The sequence below is a fragment of the Phacochoerus africanus genome, chromosome 1, assembly GCF_016906955.1.
Source record: "Phacochoerus africanus isolate WHEZ1 chromosome 1, ROS_Pafr_v1, whole genome shotgun sequence".
In the NCBI taxonomy this organism is placed as follows: Eukaryota; Metazoa; Chordata; class Mammalia; order Artiodactyla; family Suidae; genus Phacochoerus; species Phacochoerus africanus.
This window is the reverse complement of record NC_062544.1, coordinates 148887969-148909706: the sequence shown is the minus strand read 5'-3', so window position 1 is coordinate 148909706 and position 21738 is coordinate 148887969. Positions and strand designations below refer to the sequence as shown.

The 21738-nt window shown below is 40.2% G+C and overlaps 1 protein-coding gene across 4 annotated transcripts in view; it reads left to right on the top strand.

Annotated features, from left to right (window-relative positions):
* RAF1 (Raf-1 proto-oncogene, serine/threonine kinase) overlaps positions 1–21738 on the top strand; it is a 79027-nt gene that overhangs the window by 39847 nt on the left and 17442 nt on the right. Inside the window, exons 2-8 of one of the 4 annotated variants that reach the window (XM_047781225.1) lie at positions 8192–8424; positions 12536–12648; positions 15530–15632; positions 15934–16091; positions 18014–18112; positions 20296–20449; positions 21037–21096. In XM_047781225.1, coding sequence (XP_047637181.1) covers positions 8218–8424; positions 12536–12648; positions 15530–15632; positions 15934–16091; positions 18014–18112; positions 20296–20449; positions 21037–21096 — 894 coding nt within the window. In that variant the 5' untranslated portion in view covers positions 8192–8217. Of the gene's footprint in view, positions 1–8191; positions 8425–12535; positions 12649–15529; positions 15633–15933; positions 16092–18013; positions 18113–20295; positions 20450–21036; positions 21097–21738 lie in introns of those variants that run through there. The other 3 variants (XM_047781234.1, XM_047781243.1, XM_047781253.1) reach the window with 3 other exon arrangements.

Below are 21738 nucleotides of genomic sequence, written 5' to 3'. Positions count from 1 at the left end.
TTAAAGTGTGAAATACTACCTATTTAAAGCTTAAAAGTTTTCTTATTAATTTTTAGGAGTTCTTTTTATGTTAAGAATAGTAATCCCATTATTATTATTTCCCTGTCCTATTATAGGGAAGTAGATATGTCTTGTTTTAAATGATTGATTTCTTTTAACATAATATATTTCTCCACTGATAATGTATGTATTTTGAAATTTCTCTTGAGTACTGTGAAAGACCTTTTACTATCAGAAGCAGATTTCTACTTTGGATTGTTTAATTTTATTGTGCCTCTGTGTGTGTGTGTGTGTGTATTAGCACATTTGGTCAACAGATCAGAGGGAGAGATCACAATATTAGAAGCTAGATTTACATTTTTGTTATGTATACATTTACATGTGAGAGTAGTATCAATGAGGTTTCTGAATTTCTCCATTTAAGATTGAAGTATATTGCTGCTGTATGGTTTTTATTTCATTTTTATTTATTTGTTATTATTGTTATTTTGCTTTTTAAGGCCGCACCTGCAGCATATGGAGGTTCCCACCCTGGGGGTCCAATTGGAGCTACAGCTGCCGGCCTCTGCCACAGCTACAGCAATGCAGGATCTGAGCTGAATCTGCGACCTACACCACAGCTCACGGCAACACCAGATCCTTAACCCACTCAGCAAGGCCAGGGATCGAACCTGCAATCTTATGGTTCCTAATCGGATTCGTTTCCACTGTACCACGACAAGAACTCCTTATTTTTATTTTTTTGCTATGCCTGCAGCATGTGGAAGTTCCCAGGCCAGGGATTGAAATCATGCCACAGCAGTTACAATGCCAGATCCTTGACCACTAGGGCAGCAGAGAACTCTGCTGTATGGATTTTAGAAGTTGCTTTCATCTTGTTTTTAGATTTGTACACTTCCTCACAAATTGATTATGTAGTACCTTGGCATAGAGCTTCCCATGATCAGGTTAGGGGTGTAGGCATCAGCCTTGGGGCATCTGATAGGGCCCTTGGACTGAGTTTGTTCATGTAGATATGCTTTAAATTAAAATAGGATTTTCTGTGAGTGACATGGAAAAATATTGGGAGGCACTATCTTAGCATGCTTCTCAGCCTATAAGTGGTCTTGATATAGACCTGGGAAAATAAAAATTTGAATGATAAATAATGAAAAACTTGAAAGTTAAAGTGGGTTTGCTTTTATTTTGCCAGCGTTTATTATTTATTTATTTTATAAAATTTACTGGCATGTAGGTGACTTAAGCAGTGTTGTGCTACTTTCAGGTGTACAGCAAAGTGAATCAGCCACACATATATATATATATATCCATTCTTTTTCAGATTCTCTCCCCATATAGGCTATCACAGAGTATTGAATAGATTTCCCCAAGCTGTACAGTAGGTCCTTGTTACTGATCAATTTTATATATAATAGTGTGTACATGCCAATCCCAACCGCCCAGTGTATCTCTCCCCACACTGTTTCCCCTTTGGTAACCATAAGTTCAGTTTTAAAATCTTTGTGTCTGTCTCTGTTTTGTGAATAAGTTCTTTTGTATCATTTTTTATTAGATTCCACATATTAATGATCTCTTACCATATTTGTCTTTCTCTGACTTCACTTGGAGTGTGTGTGTGTGTATGTATGTATCCGCACACATCTTCTTTATGCAGTCTTCTTTAGGTTGCTTCCATTTCTTGGATATTGTAAATAATGCCCTGGTGAGCATTGGGGTCATGTATCTTTTCGAATTATAGTTTGCTCCGGATATATGCCTAGGAGTGGGATTTCTGGGATTTTTTTTTTTTTTTTTTCTTTTTAAGGCCACACCTGTGGCACATGGAAGTTCCCTAGGCCAGCGGTTGAATCAAAACTGCAGCTGCCGACCTATGCCACAGCCATGGCAATACCAGGTCCAAGCCACATTCGTGACCTGCAGCTTGTGGTAAGTCAGATCCTTAACCCACTGAGTAAGGCCAGGGATTGAACCCGAATGCTCATGGACACTACGTTGGGTTCCTAACCTGCTGAGCCACAACTGGAATTCCTATATATATTTTTTTCTTTTCATTTTTGGCCTTGGCCTATGGATTTCCCAGACTATGGCTCAGATCCAAGCCACAGTATTTTTTTTTTTTTTTTGTCTTTTGTCTTCTTAGAGCCGCACCCATGGCATATTGAGGTTCCCAGGCTAGGTATCTAATCAGAGCTACAGATGCCGGCCTGCACCACAGCGACAGCAATGCAGGATCCAAGCCACATCTGTGACTTACACCACAGCTCACAGCAACATGGGATCCTTAACCCACTGAGCAAGGACAGGGATCAAACCTGAAACCTCATGGTTCCTAGTTGGATTCATTTCCACTGTACCACGATGGGAACTCCCTAAGCCGCAGTCTTGACCTAGGCTGAAACTGTGGCAACACCAGATCCTTAATCCACTGTGCTGAGCTGGGGATTGAACCCACATTCCAGGGCTCCCAAGACTCTGCCAATCCTGTTTTACCACAGCTCCCTGTATTTAGTTTTTTTTATAGTACCTCCACACTGTTCTCCATAGTGGTTGCACCAACCTACATTCTCACCAGCAGTGTAGGAGGGGTCCCTTTTCTCTACACCCTCTCCAGCATTTATTGACTTTTTGATGATGGCCATTCTGACTGATATGAGGTGAAATCTCATTGTAGTTTTGATTTGCATTGCTCTAATAATTAGTGATGTTGAGCATATTGTCAAGTGTCTTTTGGCTGTCTGTGTCTTCTTTGGAGAAGTGTCTATTTAGATCGTCTGCCCATTTTTTGATTGGGTTTTTTTTTTATTTAAAGTTTTATGAGATGTTTGTATATTTTGGAGATTAATGCCTTGTCACTCACTTCGTTTGCAAAGGTTTTCTCCCATTCTTGTCAGCTTTTATTAACAGTTACTGTAGTATGTTCTCTACTAAGCACCAGCACTGTTATTTTCTAACTGCCTGCAAGACTTAGAATTCATCATAGAATAACTATGTTCTTGGACTTAGGCTACAGTTAAGTCTTATAAGTGGGCTCTTTAGCCAATAAAATATAATACAGTTTTCCCCCACAGCTAACTACAGAATGCAATTTATTGCAGTTTGGTTTTTGCTGAATAGTAGATATTTTTTAAAGGTATACTGCCAAACAGAGATTTAATTCATATTTTACTAGTTCTTGACAGGTTTTTTTTTTTTAATTAAAAATGATTTTTTTTGCCGCATTATTCTGGTGCCTAACTTAACTAATTTAATCAATATTTGAGTTCTTTTATGTTCTAGTTACTGCGTTAAGGACTAAGAATGTAGTAGTGAGGGAGTTCCCATCGTGGCACAGCAGAAGTGAATCCGACTAGGAACCATGAGGTTGTGGGTTCGATCCCTGGCCTTGCTCAGTGCGTTAAGGATCCGGCATTGCCGTGAGCTGTGGTGTAGGTTGCAGACGCGGCTCGGATCTGATGTTGCTGTGGCTGTGGTGTAGTCCGGCAGCTGTAGCTCCAATTAGACTCCTAGCCTGGGAACCTCCATATACCACAGGTATGGCCCTAAAAAGAGAAAAAAAAAAAAAAAAAAAGAATACAGTGAGTAAGATTGGCAAGAGATACTGGTTAGATTGGCAGGGGCAGAAAGAGGGTGGGAGGTACTGACCAAAATCTGTAAACAGTTAACATGGTGGTAAGTGGCATGAAGAAAATAAGACAGGAGTTCTAGTCATGACTCAGCGGGTTAACAAATCTGACTAGAATCCATGAGGACGTAGGTTTGATCCTTCACCTCAGTCAGTGGGTTAAGGATCGGGTTGCTGTGAGCTGTGGTGTAGGTCGCAGACATGGCTCAGATCCTGTGTTGCTGTGGCTCTGGTGTAGGCTGGGAGTATGGTACAGCCAAAAAAGATGGGGAACGAGGTCCCTATGAGGCTGTCACCCAGGGGACTCAGGAGGCCCCCAACGCCAAGGCCCCTCCCCTGTCAAGGGTGTAGGTCCAAAATGGAGCCTGAACCACTGGCCAGGAAGGCATAGGCCCCCAAGGGCCCGAGAAAGCCTGGCATTCCCACCACAGCCGCCTCTTCCAAGGTGGCCAGTAAGAAGGCTGAGGCCAAGAACTGGAGGTGGGGTGGCGAGAGACTGAGATTCTACTTTTTTATTCCCCTAAAAACTATTGTGGTATTTATTTCACTGTAACCTATTTATCAGTGAAGACTGCCCCACCCTACCCCCCCAAAAAAAGTCTTGGGCAGCCTTTTTCCATGCCTGCATATATAGCTCCTATTGGACCCCTAGCCTGGAAACCTTTATATGCCACGGGTGCAGCCCTAAAAGACAAAAAAAAAAAAAAAAAGAAAAAGAAAAGAAAGAAAATAAGACAGAGTCATTTGATGAGGGTAGGGGAGTGAGGTCTTGTGATGAGGGTGGAGAGAGAAAATGTCTCCAAAGAGGTGTTTTAGATGAAGACTATAATGATGTGAAAAGGCCAACTTGCTTGTTTCTGGAGGTTTTAGCCTTCCAGGTGAAAGGAACAACTCGAAGTTCAGAAGTGCTGAGGTGTGAAGTTTGGCTGTTTAGAAAGGTGTTTAGCTTTTATTTTGAGTCTTATTTTGAGTCTTAAAACAGAGCAGAGAAATGATGAGTTGCATTTTTAAGATTGCCCTGGCTGTGCTGTGTCTATACACTGTATGAGCTACATCATTTCAGATTAGAGAGATGCTCAGGTGAGTCTTCCTTTTTAGCTGGGAAAAAAGATCTAGGGAAGAGAAAAGCTATAGAGGCTCCTAATAAGTGACCTCATGGTAAATAAGAAATAGAATTAGGGGTGTGTTGGGGCCTGGGTATAGGTGCTAAAAGTGGGAGGCAGTGTATCATGGTCCTGAAGGCTCTGGGATGTTGTCCTGCTCTTCCCCCTTACAGAAATAAAATAGGCTTATAGAAGTTTATAGTGTAATAGTAAAGTACAAAGCAAAAAGTAGAAATAGGTGATAAATAAAAAGGAAAAATTTCCTCACCACTTTGCTGAAATAATCACTGTTAGTATTTTGTTTATTGTTCTAGATTTTTCCTTACTCATTTATCATTCCAGATTTCCTCCCTCTTTCTAGGTTACTATAAAGAAGATTCAAACTACATTTTTCATTTTGTCTTGGGCAGCCTTTTCCATGCCTGCACATACAGATCTACTTCATTTTTCTTTCTTTTGTTTTTTCTTTTTAGGGCTACATTCATGGCATATGGAGGTTCCTAGGCTAGGAATGGAATCAGAGCAGCAGCTGCTGGCCTACACCACAGCCACAGCAATGTGGGATCCAAGACACGTCTGCAACCTACGCCAGAGCTCACAGCAATGCCGGATCCTTAACCCACTGAGCAAAGCCAGGGATCAAACCTGTGTCCTCATGGATGCTAGTTGGATTCGTTAACCCCTGAGCCACAATAGGAACTCCAAGTTACTTCATTTATTACATGAGTATTAACATGTTTGTTTACTTTGCTATTAAGTCTTTGGTCTTTTCTCCAGTTTTTCAAGGTTATAAACAATGCTATAGTGAAGATGCTTGTACATGTATCTTTATATACTTTCCTTATACTTCTGAAGGATAAATTCTTAGTGATATTGAATTATTAGATCATTCTTTAAGAGTTCAAATTTTTGGGAGTTTCTGTGTGGCTCAGCTGAAAACGAACCCTGCTAGTGTCCATGAGGATGTGGTTTTGATCCCTGGCCCTGCTCAGTGGGTTAGGGATTCAGTATTGCTGTGAGCTGTGGTCTAGGTCACAGCTGTGGCTTGGATCCTATGTGGCTGTGGCTGTGGCTGTGGCTGGCAGCTGTAGCTCTGATTCACCCCTGGCCTGGGAACTTCCATACGCCACACCTGTGGCCCTAAACCACCCCCCCCCCAACAAAAGAGAAGAGTTCAAATTTTTAACAGGTTTTTTTTTTTTTTCTTTTTTGTTGTTGTTGTTGTTGTTGTTGCTGCTATTTCTTGGGCCCCACCCGCGGCATATGGAGGTTCCCAGGCTAGGGGTCGAATCGGAGCTGTAGCCACCGGCCTACGCCAGAGCCACAGCAACTCGGGATCCGAGCCGTGTCTGCAACCTACACCACAGCTCACGGCAACGCCGGATCGTTAACCCACTGAGCAAGGGCAGGGACCGAACCCGCAACCTCATGGTTCCTAGTCGGATTTGTTAACCACTGCGCCACAACAGGAACTCCTTTTTTTTTTTTTTTTTTTTAACCATATTCTCTTCCAAAAACCTTGTGCCAAGACTGAGAGTAATGCCAGGTCGTGATCTTAAGTCTCTAACTTCTCAGGTTTCCTCAGCTGTTAGCTAAGAATAGTATCTTTCATCCACTTTTGATTCAGGCATGTGATATGAGAAAGAGCTTAGCACATAGCAGCTATTCAGGCAGAAACTTCTGGTTAAGATTAAGACATTTGAATTAAATGATCTTTATACCATTTTGGCTCTAAATGGCTTATTTTAAGGGTCAGAGTTACATATAAGAAGGTAAGGGTTCTGGAGTCAGACACAGCTGCCAGATTCTTCTAAATCCCACCTCTGCCAGTAAAAGCTCATCTGTAAAACAGGGATGTAATTCCTGCCTAGAGTATCCTCTAAGGGTCAGGTTAGATAATATGACTAGGATATATGCAGTTTACACTACCTCATAATAGTAGGTACCTAGTAAATGGTAACTATTGCTGATAATGTTAACAATAAGACAAAACAAGTTCCTAAAGGAGGAAGGTTTGAAAAGAATGGGATTCCCTTTCAACTTCACTGTTTTCTAAAGGAGGAAACACCTCTCACTTGTGCATGGTTCCTGATTCCCAGTCAATGTCAGGGCATTGCACATCCTTACTGCAGAGTATCTGACTTACTGTCGTTGTGTGGCTATCTATGGACTTTGACTGCAGTTTTCTTGTAGCTTGATTAAAACATGATTATTTCTTGTTAGGTGACTGTCTCTGCTTGCTTCTATTTATAAGCTTTGTTTCTGCACTAAAACCGAACTGTGAATGTTATGTTGGAAGATTCATGTACTTTAAATATAAACAGAATTTGGCTCTTTTTCCTATCACCTGGATGTTTTTTTGGCAAATAGCATGGTTTTTCTGTGCCTTATTTAGGCACAGAAGTAAAATAAAGGGTGGTTGGAGAAAGGATTTAAGATCTTTTTGGGTTGTTACACAAATAAGATAATTTTTTTTTTTTTTTTTTGTCTGCACCCTTGGCACATGGAAGGTCCTGGGCCAGGAATCAAACCTGTGCTGTAGCAGCAAACCAAGCTGCTTCAGTGACAGTGCTGGATCCTTACTCTGCTGTGCCACAAGGGACCCCCAGATGAGATCATTTATGTATAAAGTGTCTAATATGCATCCTAGAAATATTAGTTCCTTTTCCTTCCTCAAAGGCAGAACATTACAGCTTACGCTTTTTTTTTTTTTGTACTTCTCATAAGGTATTACTCATACTCAAGGGTAGTTGCTCATACTTAATACACAATAATCAAAGAAGAAGAGAAATGGAATTGAAAAAGTATTAGACTAGAAATTAAGAGACCTGGGCTCATGTTCCAGGTTGTCTTTTAACTTGATATATATGCTTTGGTGAGTCTTTTGATCTCTAGTCCCCATTTTGCATATTTCTGAGTTGTCTATGAAATATTTTATAGTAAAGTAAAAAGAATGTGTATGTATATGTATACTGAGTCACTTTGCTGTACAGCAGAAATGGCACAACACTGTAAATCAGCTGTACTTTAATAAAAAAGTTAAATATAGGAGTTCCTATCATGGCACATCAGAAACAAATCCAACTAGGAACCATGAGGTTGTGGGTTTGATCCCTGGCCTCGATCAGTGGGTTAAGGATCTGGCATTGCTGTGAGCTGTGGTGTAGGTCGCAGACATAGCTCGGATCTGGTGTCGCTGTGGCTTTGGTGTAGGCTGGCGGCTACAGCTCCAATTAAACCCCTAGCCTGGGAACTTCCATATGCCGTGAGTGTTGCCCTAAAAAGACAAAAAAAAAAGGTTAAATATGAAAAAGTATACTAAAGTAGAAATTTTCTGAATAATATATTTAAGCAGAAGATATTATCTATAAGAAAGCCCACATACAACTGTTTTCAAAATTACTCTATTGCATTGTTAACTACTTTTCAAAAATTATAATTATTTGTCTTTTTTTTTTTAAACCAGGTTTAGGTATTTTGTAAGCTGCATCAATGGAGCACATACAGGGAGCCTGGAAGACGATCAGCAATGGTTTTGGATTCAAAGACGCAGTGTTTGATGGCCCCAGCTGCATCTCCCCTACAATAGTTCAGCAGTTTGGCTATCAGCGTCGGGCATCAGATGATGGCAAACTTACGGACTCTTCTAAGACAAGCAACACTATCCGTGTTTTTTTGCCAAACAAGCAAAGAACAGTGGTACGTGAACATTCCTCTCAAAATGTAGCTATTCATTAGCCTATAGAAGACATTATGGATCATGCTGATCATCTTATAGACAGGCACAATCTGTAAATTTCTTTTAAATGGCTGTGCCTGAGACATGTGGGAAGTCCTAGGCCAGGGATTGAATCCTAGCCACAGCTGTGACCTATGCCACAACTGCAGCAAGGCCAGATCCCTTAACTCCCTGTGCCAGGGCAGGGATCAAACCTCTACCTCTGCAGTGACCCAAGTGGCTGTAGTTGGGTTCTTAACCCACTGTACCACAGCAGGAACTCCTTTTTTGTTTGTTTTTAATATAGTTATAGTTGATTTACAATATTGGTTTAGTTTTAGGTATACAGCAGAGTGATTCAGATATATGTATTTCAGATTATGTTCCATGATAGGTTGTTGCAAGACATTGAATATAATTCTCTGTGTTATACAGTAAATCCTTGTTGCTTATCTATTTTAAGAAGAGTAGTTTGTGTCTATTAATCCCATACTCCTATCCTCCTGCCTTTCCCCTTTGGTACCCATAAGTTTGTGCTTTATGTCTGTGAGTCTGTGTTTGTTTTGTATATAGATTTATTTTCATACTATTATATAATATTTGTCTTTCTTTGCCTGACTTCACTTAGAATGATATTCTCTGGGATATATATACACACACACCCCACATCTTCTTAAGCCAGTTGTCTGTTGATGGGCACTGGGGTTGTTTCCATGTCCTGGCTATTATAAATAGTGCTTGCTGTGAACATTGGGGTGCATATATTTTTGAATTAGAGTTTTCATCTTTTCTGGAAATATGGCCAGAAGTGGGATGACTGGATCATATAATAACTCTAGTTTTAGTTTTTTAAGGAACCTCCATACTGTTTTCTATAGTATATGCACCAATTTACATTCCCACAAACAGTGTAAGAGGTTCCAATTAGGGTCTTAATTAATTGGCTTTCCAGTTGCAGACTTTATTGCTTTATATTTCTTTCACATTCCTTGCTTTTTCCCACCTCTTGGCTTTCCTTCTGTTGTTAGTCTTGCCTGGAATGTCTTCTTTTCTGCCATATCATCTAAACAAATAGTACATTCAAAAGATGTGTTGAAAAGCTCCCTTGGACATTTCCAGCTAATTAAAAAATTTTTTTGTTCTGAATATTAAAGCAAACTGTTTAAAAATTTTCATGATATTACAGTAGTATATATAGAGGAAGATAAAATTATCTAGAAAAAATTATTTTGGTAAATTTTCTAGGCCCTGGGGCAGAGCTGGCGGTAGCTTAGAAATCACAGCTCTTTTGTGGGGCACTAGCCAGTTATTCCTGCATAATTTCTGGCCCCAAACCCCAACTTTTCTAAGAAATTGCTGCTCAGAAAGTTTCCTACTATCCTGGGAGGGAAAACAAAAAACAAAAACCACCAGGTTGAAACAGAAAAGTGAAGTTGTGCTAATTTTGCTTGGTGGGAGATTTGAGAAAACCTTAGTTCAAAACATCTACACCTCCTCCTTTCCCACCCTCCATTCTTTGTATAAAATCAGTGTATTGTGTTTATTCTGTGTACCTAGGCAAGGCAAGATTCCAACGTTGGGAAGCACAGTCCAGGGTTGTCTCAGTTTTCTAACTATTGCACTCTCCTCAGTTTATTAAAACTTTCTTAAAACAAAACTTCCTTTATACTTCTTTTGTGAACCTGAAGAGCCTCCTAGTCATAGTGTTGTACATTTAGGTACATTTTGAACTGAAGGCAAAACTTGAGTAAATTTGTTTTTGTTCCTTTCCTAAAAATGAAAGTTTAATGGCTGACAGAATAGATAATAATAATCCCCTTGTATTTCAACAGTAGTCTTTCATTTGCAAAGTGATTTTTACTTATATATTTTCTTATTAATTTTCTTTCATACTTTAAGTGGGGAGCCCAGGTGGAAAGTGTGCATATGATGGGAAGCTGAAGACCATTTGGTGGTGCTGCTGCAGGGTGTTATTGTGGTTTGCCTGGGAGACTGGGAAACTTAGGGTGGCATAATAATTAAGTGTATGGAACTTTAAGACAACCAGGTCCAAATTTAATCCTCATATTGTCCTTTATAAGGTGTATCATCAAGATGAGTTATGTACTACATTGAGCTATTTTCTGACCTTCATGAAAGGAGGCTTTTGCTGACTATGGTGGTTAGTTCATAAGTAAAATGGTAATTATGATTATTTCTGAGTGTTTTCTACATCTTTGTATCCTCGACAGCCTTCATTTGAGCACTCCTAGTGGTTAGGGACCAGTGAGTGGTTTGGAAGCTTGGCCAGCTTTTGAGAAGATTTTATCAGAGATAGTTAGTTTCTCCTTTTTCTTTGACTGAAGATGGACTGTATGTCTCTGAAAGAACCACCTTCTTTCACCAGGCATTCAGCTTCAGGAGAGCGTTGGAGGAGGAAGGAGTCCCTTGCTGGCCAGCAGCATCAGTTAGCTGTTTCTAATCATCCCCAGTTGTGTCTGTGCTGGAGCCCAGAATGACTATCATAATCACTTAGTGGGATCCCAGAAACCAGTAGATTTAACTGATTACAGCATGTATCCATGGGGAGTCGTACAGAAGAGATTGACAGAATATGTCTGTTTAAATAATTTTAGAAGTATAATTAGTAGTTGCTTGTTTTTTTTTTTTATTTTTTAAATGATTTTAATTTTGCTTGGTTTTTATTTTTTTATTTATTTATTTTTTTTGCTTTTTAGGGCTGCACATGCAGCATATGGAAGTTCCTAGGCTAGAGGTTGAATCGGAGCTGAGCCGTGGGCCTATACCACAGCTACAGCCACCATACACTGTGGCTACACCATACGGTAAAGGCCACAGCCATATGTCTGCCACCTATACCAGAGCTCAAGGCAGTGCCAGATCCTTAACACTGTGGCTCAGTGACCCACACCATGGCTGTGGCAACTTGGGATCCCACTGTACTGGGCCAGGGATTGAACCTGGGTCCTGGTGCTGTAGAGATCCTGCCAAATTTGTGCCACAGCGGGAACTCCACTTAGTTGAAATTTTTATATAGCTGCCATTATTAGCACCCTGGGCTCCCATGCTTTCTCTTGGGCCTTTCTGAGTGTCTTCCTAGCTTTTGAGGATTGAGTACAGGCGCATGTGGAGGGGCAGGGGTGTATACTGCTAAGGCTGCCTGGAATGGGTGTGTGTGTTTATTTAAACTATCAGTGATATTTGTCCTTACAGCAGGGCAGAGGCTCTGTTCCCTCCGCTTCCTGCTTGCCCTCACTCATGTGAAGTGCATGTGAGATGCAATTTTTGTTAGGAAGATCAACCATTTTGTTGAAAATAGGTTGAAATACAAATTTTTGACCAGGAAGACCCATAATTGTTTACAGATTGGATTGGCTTATTTTCCTTGTTGGTGGATATTTATGCTGCATGAACATTCCCTTGCATCAGACAAATGAGAGATGTACGAAGGGAAAGTTTGACCATTTTCTCTTTCCCAACCATTTTGCTAACATCTGCGTATATTTCTTTTCTCACTCATACAACATATATAAACCCTTTAAATAACTTCACTCTTTTATTCTGAAGACTATTTTCTCCCATTAACGTATGATGGACACCTTTCTGCAATGTCATTGTAAGTAACATAGTAGAGCACAGTGTGATACTTACAGACATTCCATACTTTATTCAACAGCACTCACCTGTTGCTGGACATTCCAGTTGTTTCCCCTCTGTGCGTGTTTACATTATAGTTGACCCTTGAACAACTCAAGGGTTATAGACACCAAGCTTGTGTTCAGTTGAAAATCTTGAGTATAACTTACAGTCAGCCCTCAGTATATGTGGTTGCTCTGTATCTGCTGTTCCATATCTTCAGATTCAAACAACCACAAATCGTGTATTTCTGTTTTTTAAAAAAAAAAATCCATGTGTAAGTGCACCTGTGCAGTTTAAACCCATGTTATTCAAGGTTCACCTATACAAGCAATGCTATCATAATCTTCTGTATGACACCTTTACAAACTGGTGTATTTATTTCTTTGCTCACCTTTCCGAGGGGTGCGTACTTTCAGCCTGTGTTGATTCTAAAGGGTTGTCCTTTGTTTGTAGGTCAATGTGCGGAATGGAATGAGCTTGCATGATTGCCTTATGAAAGCTCTCAAGGTGAGGGGCCTGCAACCAGAGTGCTGTGCAGTGTTCAGACTTCTCCATGAACATAAGGGGTAAGTTCTCAAAAGTCAGCCAGCTCTACCTTCATATTAGTAAGGATCTCCTAGCTTCAAATAATAACTGTTTCATTTAAAAAAGAATTTGGGAGTTCCCCTCCTGGCTCAGTGGTTAACAAATCTGACTAGGAACCATGGGGTTGTGGGTTCGATCCCTGGACTTGCTTGGTGGATTAAGGAGCTGGCATTGCTGTGAGCTGTGGTGTAGGTAACAGATGCGGCTCGGATCTGGTGTTGCTGTGGCATAGGCTGGCGGCTACAGCTCCAATTAGACCCCTAGCCTGGGAACCTCCATATGCCGTGGGAGCAGCCCTAGAAAAGACAAAAAGACAAAAAAATAAAAGTAAATAAAAAATAAAAAAGAATTTGTACTAGCTTCCTGTAGAATAGTGAGTATTTGAATATCCTTGTCTACAAAGAGACAATTCAGAAGAATAAAACACTAATAAGAATGTGAATTTTTTGCTTGGATATTACATTGAAAAATAAAATACATGTTAGGTGTTAGATAGTGTTTCCATAGAAGGAAGTAGTAATGTGATGGTATCTTTCTTGAGAACAATGATTCTTGTCTTTGCTGTAATTCATTATACAGAGTGGTTACTCAGAATGTATTTGCATTATTATTTATAGTTAAAGAAGGCTGTCTTTAGGGATTGATTTTTATGATTCACTCATTCATTTTTATTCAGTCAGTATTTACTGAATCACAGCAGTTTGACAGATACTGGGCTAAAAGATGCAGGAGAATTCTGCTTCAAGGAAGATCCATAGCTTATCCTATTTCTAATGGTGGTGGCAAGATAGCAGCATCCCCACAAAGTCTAGGAGTAACACCTCATAGCAGCAGAGCTATCTACAACTATGGTATTGTCATGCTCCCCCCTTAAAAAAAAAAACAATCTGGGGTTATAATATTAACTTTGTTCTTGGAAAGTGCTAGTTCTGTTATTGATCTTTAGTTTACATTTTTTTATATTTCAGGGGGCTCCCCAGTTTGAGAGACTAGCCTAGGGAGTGAGTCTGCTCAAAAGAGTGAGCATAGGGAGTTCCCGTCGTGGCACAGTGGTTAACGAATCTGACTAGGAACCATGAGGTTGTGGGTTCGGTCCCTGCCCTTGCTCAATGGGTTAACGATCCGGCGTTGCCGTGAGCTGTGTTGTAGGTTGCAGACGCGGCTCGGATCCTGCGTTGCTGTGGCTCTGGCGTAGGCCAGTGGCTACAGCTCTGATTCGACCTCTAGCCTGGGAACCTCCATATGCCATGGGAGTGGCCCAAAGAAATAGCAAAAAGACAAAAAAAAAAAAAAAGAGTGAGCATAAATTCATTGGTATTATTCCTCTCAGCTTAGGAGGCATTTTGCTGAAGTGCAAATCTTTGAAGCACATGTCAGCTTTATTTGGGTACAGTCCCAGGCTGGTTCCCAAGGCAGTGTATAGTGCCTCTTAAAGTCTAGAGAGGCTCTGAGACAGTGACAGGCTTGAACCATTCTCAACCAAGGCTGCATTTGTTGGAGCTACCCTGCATTCTCTCTGGGATGGACACCACCTGAAGACTGACCCTCTCCGTCTTTGTTAGGGCAAAACAGTACTTCGGAGTAATGTGGGATTTCCCAGGCCTTTTATAGGGAATTATATTAAGGGATAGGTTATTTACTGTTAGATAATCAGAAAATGCCTCTAGTACACTTCAGGTAGGTAAAGGGAGACGTTTGAATGGTCTATAGATGTAGTGTTCTCTCCCTGTCTGAGAACATTCTTCCTTCCAGAGAAGGGAAGGGAACTGGGCATTTCTTTTTACTTAAATGTATCTTTTTCAGTCTTGTTTACTCTAAGCAGAGAAAGAATGGTCTCAGAGTAAATTTAAAGACAGTTAAGTCTTTCATCAATTTGTATTTACAGACCCTGCAAACAATTCTATAGATTTGAGCCTGTTATTAATAGAAAAGTAGATTTCACTTGTGATTCCTTTCTATTTATGTATATTCTAGATTGATGTAGGCAAATGAAGCCTAAATTTTGCTACTGTAACAGTATTTATAACCCATTTGGTAGGATTTTAGGATTTTTATAGGATTTTACTGTCATGAAGTCCAATTTACTGCGTATTTCCTTTATTGTGAGTTTGTTTTATTTCATTGTTTAAAGAAAACCTTCTCTTTTTTTTGTCCTTTTGCCTTTTGCACATGTAGGTTACCAGGCTAGGGGTCTAATTGGAGCTGTAGTTGCCGGCCTACACCACAGCTCATAGCAACGCCAGATCGTTAACCCACTGAGCAAGTGCAGGGATCGAACCTGCAACCTCATGGTTCCTAGTCGGGTTCCTTAACCACTGAGCCATGATGGGAACTCTGAAAACTTTATTCTAAGAGTATAAACCTTGGAGTCTGACTGACCTGGATTCCAAATAGTCCCTTACACTCTCTGTGTGGCCGTGAGCAAGTTACCTTCTTAGAGCCTCAATTCTCTCATTTTAATGATGGGGATGGGAGTTCTCTCCATGGCTCAGTGGTTAACAAACCTGCCTAGTATCCATGAGGACGAGGGTCGATCCCTGGCCTTGCTCAGTGGGTTAAGGATCTGGCATTGCCATGAGCTGTGGTGTAGGTCACAGACTTGGCTCGGATCCCAAGTTGCTGTGGCTGTGGCATAGTCCAGTCGCTTTAGCTCCGATTTGACCCCCTAGCCTGGGAAACTCCATATGCCGCAGGTGTGGCCCTAAAAAGACAAAGAAAAGTGGGGGGGGGGATAAATAAGTTAATGTTGTATGGGATATAAGTTAAATCTTATGTAGCATGAGCTAAATGGTAGCTGTTATCAAACTCTTACTTAATTTAAATATTTTTCTTTTGTGTTCTGTTTTTTAAAATTCTTTTTAGTAAAAAGGCACGTTTAGATTGGAATACTGATGCTGCCTCATTGATTGGAGAGGAACTTCAAGTAGATTTCCTGGATCACGTTCCCCTAACAACACACAACTTTGTGAGTTACAGATCTCTTCTGTCTTTGTAGTATGTTGGGTGCTGTGGCTGGCATAATAGGAATTTCTCAGAGATAATAAGTATATATGATGTTGGATTGTTTAAAACTATGCCATTGTTTACAATAAGGCAGTTTAGGTTTCGTTAGATCACAGATGTCCTTTAATTTCTGTGTATGAGTTTCACAAGTGTTGGAAGTATCATTCTTGATTCTAATAAAACCTCTTGGGGCCAAAAAGGAAATTATTTTATCTTTTGTTATCATTTATTAAGCATAATTCATACCTGTGTTCTTGTTCCAGGCTCGGAAGACCTTCCTGAAGCTTGCTTTTTGTGACATCTGTCAGAAGTTTCTGCTAAATGGATTTCGATGTCAGACTTGTGGCTACAAGTTTCATGAACACTGTAGCACCAAAGTACCAACTATGTGTGTGGACTGGAGTAATATCAGACAACTCTTGTAAGGCATCACTCTTTTTTCAAAGAATGTAAGAGGGTAGGAAGGTATGAACTCTTTTGAGGGTTCTTACAGTATATTTGACTGACATACCTGGGTTTTAGACTTATTTAATGAATTATCACGATCTGGAAATGTTCTACTTCAGAGACATGACAGTTTTGAAACTATCAAGTTTTAATGTGGTGTATAATTCTCTGAAACGAGCAGGTAGGACTATTACCTGTCAAATAGAGATTGATATACTGTGATTCAGTGAGGCAAAGAGCAAAGGGATATGAACTCCCTCCCCCCAGTTTTTTTAACTAGGTTGCCAGTCAACTCTATTCCATATTTTTTTAAATACACAGAACAGACCTTTGACATTGAGAAGGAACACACAGTATGGTTGATTCTGTTTTCTTCACCTCAGGGAAAACATTAAACCTAAAATGATTTTACAGGAGTTCCCTCTGTGGCGCAGTGGGTTAATGATCTGGCCTGTCTCCGTGGAGGCGCCAGTTTGATCCCTGGCCCAGCAAAGTGGGTTAAGGATCTGGCGTTGCAGCAGCTGTGCTGGAGGTGGCAGCTCTGGCTCAGGTTTGATCCCTGGCCCAGGAACTTCTATATGCTGAAAGTGTGGCTTAAAAAAAAAGGTTTTACAGTAGACCTTAAAAAACACACGTATCCCTCGGAAGACAAACCAGTTACTGAAATAATTCATTCCATAGAGACAAACGAATTTTTTTTTAAGTACGGTTTAAATTAAAAGTACTTTTTAAAACTGTTAACAGGGATATGAAAAGTCACAGTTGAGCTTTTTTTTCCTTTTTGAGGGTACTAGAAAAATTAAGGAAGTGTTATTAAATCATGATGGGAACATCTTTTTTGCTTTCCTGGTAGTCACATGTTGTTTTTGCAAAGAGAGGTTGGGTAGCATAAATAGCACAGACTTTGGAGTCCAGCAGACGTTTTTGGGAGTTCCTTGGTGGAACTTGGCATTTTTACTACTGTGATCTAGGTTAAATCCCTGGTATCCTTGGTCTGGGAACTGAGATCCTACATCCAGCTGCTGCACACTGCAGCCAAAAACAAACAAACAAACAAACAAACTCCTCAGTGTTGTCATCTCTGAGCCTCAGTTCACTCATCTGAAAAAGGGAATGTTACTATCATTGCAAAGTTTTTATGAGGATTAAGTGAGGTAATGTGAACTTGCTGGGCATTAAGTGCTTATCTCATGAAGGGAGGATGTCCTGATTAGTATTAATATCACTTTCCTTATTTATGACTGTTGGTGCTAAAGATGATTTATTCATATTTGTCTTTTTTTTTTTTTTGCTTTTTTAGGGCTGCACCCACCGCATATGGAAGTTCCCAGGCAGGGGTCCAGTTGGAGCTTCAGCTGCTGGCCTAAGTCACAGCCACAGCAACGCAGGATCCGAGCCGCGTCTGATCTACACCACAGCTCATGGCAACACAAGATTCCTGACCTATTGAGCGAGGCCAGGATTCAAACCCACATCCCCATGGATACTAGTTGATTTGTTTCTGCTGTGCCACAACGGGAACTCCCTCAGTCTTTTGATCAAGACATAATGTTTCCAGAAAAGCTCTGCATGATTTAGGTTAGTTATAAAGTGCCCTACTGTGTATAGCTTTTGAAAAAATTATTTTGATACAGCTGGACATTGAAGCAGCATTTCCTAGAAATGCACATTAGAGACTCTGTGTTCACTGGCAAGTCAGGATTATTCACATTCCGTAGTCATTCATACTCAGTCACTTGGTTTGGTAGTCCCTTTACTCTGGTAGCCCAAATGGTCCAAGAAAATGTGACTAGGAATAGTTCGGCTTGAGTAGTTATGAGTTTGCAAGTCCAGGCAGGCTGACTGTAAAATTATTACCACAAGTCTATAAACCAGTCTTTCTCTGATTTCATTTAGATTGTTCCCAAATTCCACTGTTGGTGATAGTGGGGTCCCAGCACTGCCTTCTTTGACAATGCGTCGGATGCGAGAATCTGTTTCCCGGATGCCTGTTAGGTATTTTTTACCTACTGCTTTTCTTTTGGAAGGTTTTATTGGTGCGGGTGGGATTGAAAGCATGGATGCAAAAGACAAGAGTTTCCTTGCGTTCCTTCCGCCCTGTGTAAACCCTTTGCTGCTTCTGTGGACCCCAGTGTTGGTGTTAGAGCAAAACATAGTTCTTTGTGGTCCTGTAGTTCTTGAATTCTGGAAAGTGACTGTGACTATAGTTTATTCTGTTATCCTAGCATGTCCCTTTGTTCTCATTACGTTTTAAAGAACTTGAGATTTTTGCCTTCCTCATTATGCATGTGCAGTGAGCCTCAGGGAAAGGGTCCCAAAACAGTATACAGTGATTCAATAAAAGTAAAACTCTCAACTTTGAATTACTTATTGTAGGCTTACATTGCTAAAACCATGGTACCTAATAAACTGCTCTCTTTAAAAGCATCTAATTAGATGTTAATATAATATCTATTTTATTTTTATTTATTTATGTGTCTTTTTAGGGCTAACCTGCGGCATATGGCGGTTCCCAGGTTAGGAGTCCAATGGGAGCTGCAGCCGCTGGCCTACACCACAGCAACAGCAACGCCATATCCAAGCCGCGCCTTCAACCTACACCACAGCTCATGGCAATGCCAGATCCTTAACTCACTGATTAAGGCCAGGGATCAAACCCTCATGCTCATGGATCCCAGTTGGGTTCATTAACCACTGAGCCACAAAGGGAACTCCTAAAAGCTGTTTTAAGCTTTGAGTTAACATGTCTCAGTGTTACACGTGAATTTGGAACCAAAAACAAATCTACATCTTTATTCAAAGTGTCTGACTTTATATATATTCATAAATTTTTTTTTCTTTTTGGTCTTTTTAGGGCTGCACCCATGGCATATGGAAGTTCCCAGGCTAGGGGTTGAATTGGAGCTGAAGCCACCGGCCTACGCCACAGCAACATGGGATCTGAGCTGAGTCTGAGACCTATACCACAGCTCATGGCAACACCAGATCCTTAACCCACTGAGCGAGGCCAGGGTTCGAACCCACATCCTCATGGATGCTAGTCATGTTAACTAACTGCTGAGCCATGACAGGAACTCCATATTCATAAAACATTTAATGGCCTTTGTAAACCTATCATGAAATTTGTTAAAGGTAGCATATTTTAGAACAAAGAATCTGAATTGATAATCTAGATGTGTTTGTATATGACTTCTATTTTTCTTGATAATTTGAAAAGAAGTCTGACTGAAAAACTGTAATTGTCAGTTTCCTGGTGGTCTTGTTAGTGGTCAGGACCTGGTGGTTTCACCACTGTGGCCCAGGTTCGCTGCCTGGTCTGGGAACTGAGATTCCTTATCATGCCGCTGCATAGTGTGGCCAAAAAAGAAAGAAACTGCTTGCTTCTGAAGATTTAGATACATTTAGATGGAAGAAACTGGGGTTCTGAGAGCATTAGTGTTGAATTGCCTGGAAAGGCAGTCTTTCAAGGAAGTAAAGCAGTTTCTTTTAGAAAACCCATCTTTTTGTCCCTTGAATTCATGCATGGTGCTGCTTGAATCTGAATAGAACTCAGAGTAATCTTTTGAGCAAGTAATGAAAATCTTAATACCTAATGCATGTTCCCAGTTTGGTTGGTGGGAGAGTGGTTTTGGGTAAAAGAGGCCAGTGGTACATTTCACAGTTAGGTATTGAAACCTAAAAACTCAGCTCACGTTAATTGACTTTGTGAGCTGTTTATGGGGGGAGAGGATTCACAGTGGATAAAATTCTGGCCTGTTTGTAGACATGCTTGGTAGGTCTGACCATCTGTTTAAAAAAAACTTCTTTAAAGTTTTCTAATTTGGTCTCATAATTAACCTGAATAAGTCCCAGCTAGCTTAGTAGAGGGTAGTATGGTTGGTAATTGTTAATCTCTCTCAGAGGTTGTCTAAAAATTTAGAGTATTCTGTAGAGGTGGTTTATTAAATAGAAGAAAACTAATAATGTATCATTTCTTTTCACATGAATTCCAAGCATGTATATGTCCTTTTCTAAAATAAATGGTGCATATTGAAAAAAAGGAACATTTTTTTGTCAAAGGTTGTAGTTCAAGTAGGGTTTGTCCCAAGTATCTTAATGAAGTAGATACTCGAAAGACTTTGCCTGTACAGAAAGCTCAGTGTCAGTCATGGAATTTTCTTTCTCTTTGTCTCTACTAGTTCCCAGCACAGATACTCCACACCCCATGCTTTCACATTCAACACCTCCAGCCCTTCCTCTGAAGGTTCCCTCTCCCAGCGGCAGAGGTCGACGTCCACACCCAATGTCCACATGGTCAGCACCACCCTGCCTGTGGACAGCAGGATGATTGAGGTAATTGGGCCCCTTGCGGGTGGTAAAGATTATCAGTCAGCTATTTGATTGGGGTTTACTGTTGTGTCAGAGAGTTCTGGGTTTTAAACCTGATAAGGAATGTTGTAGCACTTTCTCAAATTCCTGGACTTTTAAAATTTCTTTTCTTATTCATTACATCTTGAAATTGGTTTAATAATCTGGTTAGTGTATCAGTCGAGGGGAGAACTAAAATTTCAAATTGAATTCATTCTTTCCATATCAGATTAGAGTAGGATTTCAGTGAACTAGTGAATAAGGTCTATAAGGAGTAGTTTCTTTCTGGTTTGGAAAAGAAAATAATAGTGGTAGAGAGGTACAAACTCTCTGAAAGACTTTTAAGTGATTTTATTTAGAAATGAAAGGGTAGAGTTATAGGATTTTAGGTATTTAGGGAAGTATAAAGGTGCCTAAAACCTGGTGTTTTCAAACTGCTTTTTCTTTTCTTGGCTTTTTTTGTATGTTCTATTTGTTTGGTTTGCTTTCTAGTTCATCTTTAATAACAACTGAATACATAAAATACTTCCTTTGTTCTTTATTCTTCTTTATTTCTCATTGCTTTGGACTAGAATAACAGCCTGAATGCTTCTCCCAGGGCGTGGTCCAGACGATTTTGTTTGAGGGGAAGAGTAGGTATTTTTCTTCATGCCTTTGCTTTCTTATAAATTAACAGGATTGCTAAGACTGTCAGACAGTAGACTATCAAAAATGAAACAATTACTAAACTTACTGTTTCTTGTCAGACTTGTTTTCATGTTTTCTTTCTTGGCAATTGCATAATTTAGGAGTAAACAAATATTGTATGTGATATTGCTGATAGGTGAAGTCAGTTTTCTCTGAGATTTTGAGGCCAAGGGTATGTATGTATGTATGTATGTATGTATGTATGTATTGCTTTTTTAGGGCCATGCCCACAGCATATAAAAGTATCCAGGCTAGGAGTCCAATTGGAGCTACAGCTGCTGGCCTATACCACAGCAACAGCAATGCGGGATCTGAGCCATGTCTACAACCTACATCACAGCTCATGGCAGTGCCGAATCATTGACCCACTGAGCAAGGCCAGGGATGGAACCCACATCCTCATTGATACTAGTTGGATTTGTTTCTTCTGTGCCATGATGGGAGCTCCCAAGGCCAGGGGTATTAAAAAATTAAAAAAAAAAAATCATTTCCCATCAAAGACTGATGCTAGATTTATTTAGTTGGTGCTCAACAGCATCACTATTTATATTTTGTTTAGAAACCAAATGTGTCAGTTTGGTTGCTAT